The 6,393-nt window shown below is 42.7% G+C and overlaps 1 protein-coding gene across 1 annotated transcript; it reads right to left on the bottom strand.

Annotated features, from left to right (window-relative positions):
* Positions 1–56: 56 nt before the first annotated feature.
* Positions 57–3,038, bottom strand: LOC147305753 (tubulin alpha-1B chain-like). The gene is made up of 4 exons (XM_086276781.1): positions 2,880–3,038; positions 1,520–1,742; positions 1,285–1,433; positions 57–1,183 (listed from the first exon to the last, which is right to left on the bottom strand). The coding sequence occupies exons 1-4, from the start codon at positions 2,880–2,882 to the stop codon at positions 203–205; spliced, it is 1,356 nt and encodes a 451-aa protein (XP_086132907.1). The 5' UTR covers positions 2,883–3,038; the 3' UTR covers positions 57–202.
* Positions 3,039–6,393: the final 3,355 nt, after the last annotated feature.

Genomic DNA, 6,393 nt, shown 5'->3' with positions numbered 1-6,393 from the left:
TATCATTTTGTTGTTGTAAATATGTATTTGGGTTGAATAAACACAGGGCAAAGGACTTCACATCACAGAGGTTTTATTTAGAAGACAGCCAAACTTGACATTTTCAGGAGTTTTTAGTCTTAACAGCCAAACTGACAAACATTTCTGTTTGGAATGCATTCAAGAACACATTGCAATCAATTATTATCTGTTAATGCTTGTTTTAATACTCCTCTCCTTCCTCCTCTCCCTCACCCTCAATGGAGTCGACTCCCACCTCCTCATAATCCTTCTCCAGAGCTGCCATGTCCTCTCTGGCCTCGGAGAACTCTCCCTCCTCCATGCCCTCACCCACGTACCAGTGAACAAAGGCACGCTTAGCGTACATCAGATCGAACTTGTGGTCGAGGCGAGCCCAGGCCTCTGCAATAGCAGTGGTGTTGCTCAGCATGCACACAGCCCTCTGGACCTTGGCCAGATCTCCACCAGGAACCACAGTGGGGGGCTGGTAGTTGATGCCAACCTTGAACCCAGTGGGGCACCAGTCCACAAACTGGATGGTGCGTTTGGTTTTGATGGTGGCAATGGCAGCATTGACATCTTTGGGCACCACATCACCACGGAACAGGAGGCAGCAGGCCATGTACTTGCCGTGACGAGGGTCACATTTCACCATCTGATTGGCTGGCTCAAAGCAGGCGTTTGTGATCTCAGCCACTGAGAGCTGCTCGTGGTAAGCCTTCTCTGCAGAGATGACTGGAGCATAGGTGGCCAGGGGGAAGTGGATACGGGGGTATGGCACCAAGTTGGTCTGGAACTCTGTCAGATCAACATTGAGGGCACCATCAAAGCGGAGGGAAGCAGTGATGGAGGACACAATCTGACTGATCAGCCTGTTCAGGTTGGTGTAAGTAGGACGCTCGATATCGAGGTTCCTACGGCAGATATCGTAGATGGCCTCATTATCTACCATGAAGGCACAGTCAGAGTGCTCTAGGGTGGTGTGGGTGGTCAGGATGGAGTTGTAGGGCTCCACCACAGCGGTGGACACCTGGGGAGCTGGGTAGATGGAGAACTCCAGCTTGGACTTCTTGCCGTAGTCGACAGACAGACGCTCCATCAGCAGGGAGGTGAAACCAGAGCCGGTGCCACCGCCGAAGCTGTGGAACACCAGGAAGCCCTGAAGACCAGTGCACTGATCAGCCTGAGGAGAGAGAGGAAGAGATGACAACCAGGCATGAGTTACTTCATTCAATAATTTAATTCGTATATACATTTTATACTAGCTGCTTTGAATTCACCCACCAGTTTGCGGATCCTGTCCAGAACCAGGTCAATGATCTCTTTGCCGATGGTATAATGTCCACGGGCGTAGTTATTGGCAGCATCCTCCTTGCCTGTGATCAGCTGCTCAGGGTGGAACAGCTGGCGGTAGGTACCAGTGCGTACCTCATCTATGCAAACAGCATTACATTAGTTTTTCTTTAAAGATTTTTTAATTTTCCTACATTATTGTTCAGCGAGCGGTGATGACACTTACCGATGACAGTGGGCTCCAGGTCCACAAAAACAGCTCTGGGGACGTGCTTTCCAGCTCCAGTCTCACTGAAGAAGGTGTTGAAGGAATCGTCTCCTCCTCCGAGAGTCTTGTCACTGGGCATCTGTCCATCCGGCTGGATCCCATGTTCCAGGCAGTAAAGCTCCCAGCAGGCATTGCCGATCTGGACACCAGCCTGACCAACATGGATGGAGATACACTCACGCTGTGGAGAGAAAAGAAAAAGAAGAAGGTCATCTATCTATATTTAATTTGGATTTTATTCCACATTTTGTCACTGCTTTTACATGTAACCTCTCTCAAGACATGCATCTTAAAATTGGACACATTTTGTTGCTCCCTCTATCTGAGATGAGCAGTGCAGCAGGAGGTACCTCCCTGCACCACAAACAGCAGGGAAAAGAAATGCCTGACAGCAGCAGCCCCCCAGAGGCAGGACGCTCTCCTCTTCCCTCCAGTGTTTTTTGTCCTCTTGTCCTTTTATCCCTCTTACCTCTCCCCCTCTTTTGCAAGCAAAAGCACACATGCAAATTGATTTCCCTGTTCAAATGCACACAGCCTGGAATATTCCACTTGCTTCCATGTCTTGAGGATGCAAAATCACAGTGAAGAAAACATAACATCAATCTAGCTAATTAGATCTATGTCTTTTTGTAATGCACAAAACCTTAATTTGGTCCTAATAAATCATCATACAGAACACAAATCGTCTTCGAGAGTGTAGGTTTATTTAATATTTCAGGACAAATATAAAAATAGAGGCATTTTGTTGTGTCAATTTATTTTCTTTAACCTTTAAATTAAATTAAATTAAAAACACATTTGCTGCTGCATCCTATGAATTAAAAATGATAGCTGCAATTTAATTTCTCCATCCATCCCCACCCAATCTGCCCCTCCCTGCCTTTAAACAGGGTCGTGCGTTTGTAAGGTGCCAGATTTATGATTTTTACGTGTTAAAATGACAAAAAATGTGATTATTGACATAAATAATGCTATTCATTTATATGAAAAGCAGCTCTACTGTCTTTATTGTCAGTCTAAACAACGCCACTCTGTGCATTGTTCTCATCTCTACACAATGCCAATCACATCGTGCCACTGCCGCAGACCAAATCTGTGCATCATCTGTGTAATACGATTTGTTTTCACGCTAAAATATATCTATATCGAGTGTTTCGGTAACACTTGCTATTCTATGCGTTTATGTGTCTACTGAGTTTTAAAAATGGTTTTCTAGCGATGGGAAACCCGTTCAACAACCGAGACACCGGCGCCTGACTAACCTGAAATTCCACCTTACAAAAACGGTTTCAGAGACGAACGAAGGGAAATATCTTACCATGATTCCGTCTGAGGCTCAAAGAGGAAGAGGAGAAGGAGAAAATGTGAAGAAAGAGGCTTTTTTTTTTTTTTTAAAAAAGGGTCTGTTTGGGTTGCGTGTTGTACCCAACGGGGTCGATGCAACAACTGCTGAATGGGAGGGCGGCGCTACCAGATTTATACAGGCAGGGCAGGGGATTTGCTCCTGTGCACGGAGGAAAAAAACGCGTTTACTACCACCATTTGGTGGCTGATGCAGTTCTGACATAGCTCCTAAATGTTTTTGCAATTAAATAAGAGAAGTACAATATATTAATATTTTAGAAGCCAGCAATGAAATAAGAAAAATATAAATATCGTGATTCTTACTAGTGGATATGTGGGTATGTTACGTTTTTTTGTTTTGTGAAAAATATTCTCATACATTACATGACAAGAAAGACTGTCCACGAGCTCCTTGCAATGTAAATTTTAATAGCAGCGGCAGAAGAAGAAGTCTGAATTTCATTTCATTTTCACTGAATAAAGGGCTAATTCAAACAAAGCTCATTTATTATGCATAGAGGCTTGAGCATCTATTATTTAGGTGTGGCAAGCTGCAAACCAATACAAAGCTGTCCTCTTTGGTGAGATTTCGACTGTAAATATTTGTGGATTTTATTGTTTATTTTTCCAGAAATGTAGTGCATTAATATTGATGCTTTTGCTGCATCCACCCCACAGGTGCTGGTATCATCCGGGCACCCAATGTTGCAGGAGTCTGCCATGGTATCTGCCTGCCATGCCAGCTCCTCGGCTCTCCTCCCTCTTTGTCCTAGATTCTCTGCAATGATGTCATTCAGTGGGCCGATCACGTGGCTGCATGTCCGCCTGTGTGTCTGTTGTTCGGCAGCACCCAGTGTGGGTTGAGCTTCTTCTGGTTCTGTCCAGTTTGAGGAACTGAAATTGGCTGAACTGCAGTTTATGTGACATAATGGCTGTGTTAGAGAACCTAAACGCCACTAAGACTTAACAGTCTGCAGTTACAACATTAAAACCCGTCCCTTTAAGCTATCTGAAAATCCAGTTAAGAATGGGAGTCACCTGAAAAGGCATGTAGCTTAATGCTTTTAAGTAAGGCTGAAAGAAAAGGGGGAAATCCTTGATGCAGTATAAACTAGTAGCCACCTAAATGTGGGTTCTCTCATTAATTATTCAGCAAGGCAGTGAGGATGTATGATTTACAGCCAGCCTTTAGTGGTTGCTACACTCAAAATGAACTGCAGGAGATGAAAGAGAAGGACAGGAAGCAGCAATGGCTGACAGCCAGGACTTCTTGAGAGAACATTCTCCACTCCCCTTCCTCCTCCTCCTCCTCAGCAGCTGTGAAACAGGGAGGGTCTAAGCAGCTGCTCACCAAGAGGAGAGAGGGAGGATGGGAATGCTGTAGAGATGGGAGTGGTCCTTCATGGCGTTGAAACTTACCGCAATGCATCCTGCAAACTGGGAATCTGATACCCGACAAAGTGACCGAGCATGTTTTCCACCTGTCACAGCAGAGCTCGCATGCTGATGGCTTTAACGCAGGTGCAGGCAGATCGACGACATGGATGTGTATTCATCCTCTAGGACAGAAACAGAGAAGCATTTCGAGCTTTTGTCTGTGTGAGGCTGTTAGGGCGGGGCATCGCCTCACAGGAAAACTGGACTGGAAGAAAATTAATAAATAAATATAAAATAAGAAAATCAGAAAAATAAAAGCGATGATAATTTAGCTGAGAATGTAGGCCAGATTTCTGATGTAGGTCAGTATATTGAGTGCACATAAATCACAGCATCTCACATAAAGAAACACAGCTAACACACAATCCAAAATCACTGCGTAACTGCTGTCATTTAGTTTTTAGATCTAGATTGCATCATTGAAATCTGCATTATAAAATATGCACAAAATATAAAATATAAATAATGTGTACGTAAATGGAAATAGCAAGTTTGTGTGGGTACATTAGGGATGGAAAAGAATGAAGGCAACAATAGTTTGCTCAACCTCAGATCTGTGGCATCGTATATTGCAAAAATAAATAATATAATGCACTGGTTTCCAAATGTTACATTGTGAGACAACTATATTTGATTAATTAATTATTAATTTAGTGCAGGAGCACTCTGCATGCATTCTTTTTCTCACGCTGCTCACCAGTTCAAGCATTTCACCAACAGCTTCAGCTGGCCCGGGGATGTCAATGGCGCTCAGCTGGAGCAGATCATCAATCAAGAAAAGTCGGTGATAAATACATGGATGACACACTTGAAGTCAAAGAATTTAATCAGAGAACAACACCACAGATTGCTAAACTGTAATAAAGTGTTTGATAAGCATTGAGGTCTCTGCACAGTTACAGGAAGAATGATTTTATTACCATTTAAACAACAACCTTGAATCAAACACTGCTTGAGCTTCAGTCACGGTGGATTGTTAATAGCTAACCCTTTACACCATTCTTGGTCATATAAATCCTGGAAACCACAAATCCACAAGTACCAAAGTCTAAGCACAACATCACAGCATAACGGAAATACTGATCACGGAACGACTACATTAAGTATTTGAAGGTAAACCTTAACAGTCCCATGAGGGTTTGTACTTCCCTGTACAGGAATGTTCTTTACTTAGAAAAACAAAATAGAAAAACTGAGTAGGGGAGACCGGGGATAGTTGTAACATTTTTGACATTTCTGTCTGTAAATTGGAGCTCTTTTAAGGTAGTGGATTCAAAATGTAATGCAAAGTATTTACATGTCTCTGCTATTAAATAGTGCAGCTATTTTCTCTGCAGCACAATTACCCATTGCATGGTATGGCCTCAAACACGAAGAGTGAAATGTTACAATTAACCCCATAGTCTGGGTTAGTTGTAACATATCCTGGGGTAAAATGTAACACAATGAAATAAGGGTACTGACAAAACATTAACATGTAATCTTTGTTTATTCAACACATGAATGCACTTAGAGCCATTTATGTAGCTATGTGTGTGTGTGACAGAATGCAGAAATCCAGCTTTTGAACATATTCCAACCCCCCAAAAAAGACAAATTATGGAATTTTCTGCAACTGAATATTTCATTAATTTTGGTTGGTCTTCCTTGAGTTTGGCCTCATTGGCTCAGTGGGCATTATAACCTACAACTCTTGCACCAATTTTGAACATAACAATGAAGCTGAAAAAATGTAGTTGTTCACCAGCATCGCAATTCCATTACTTTTTATCATGGCTTACCTTGGTGTGGTTTGCAAAGTGCTTCAGAAAGATGAGGAAATCTGTTTCTTGCACCCATCCTGATTTATTTCCACTACCAGTACTTCCTACTGGTCCATCTCTGACACAGTGGTCTGCATAATGTATGTGTGGGAACACAAACAGTGAAGTAATTGTGTTGCTAATGGCATTAACCGCATATACAAAAGCGACCAGTGAACCTCTCTCTGCTGATGTCGTTGCCCCAACTTGTTTAATATAAGTTAAAGTAATACTGTGGTAAGTTGTAAC

Source organism: Aulonocara sp. 'chitande type north' Nkhata Bay, linkage group LG20, assembly GCF_057382095.1.
Source record: "Aulonocara sp. 'chitande type north' Nkhata Bay isolate Kocher_YH1m ecotype deep benthic linkage group LG20, A_spYH_male_GT1.1, whole genome shotgun sequence".
NCBI classification, from domain to species: domain Eukaryota; kingdom Metazoa; phylum Chordata; class Actinopteri; order Cichliformes; family Cichlidae; genus Aulonocara; species Aulonocara sp. 'chitande type north' Nkhata Bay.
The sequence above is the reverse complement of the archived record's forward strand: the minus strand, read 5'-3'. Positions and strand labels throughout refer to the sequence as shown.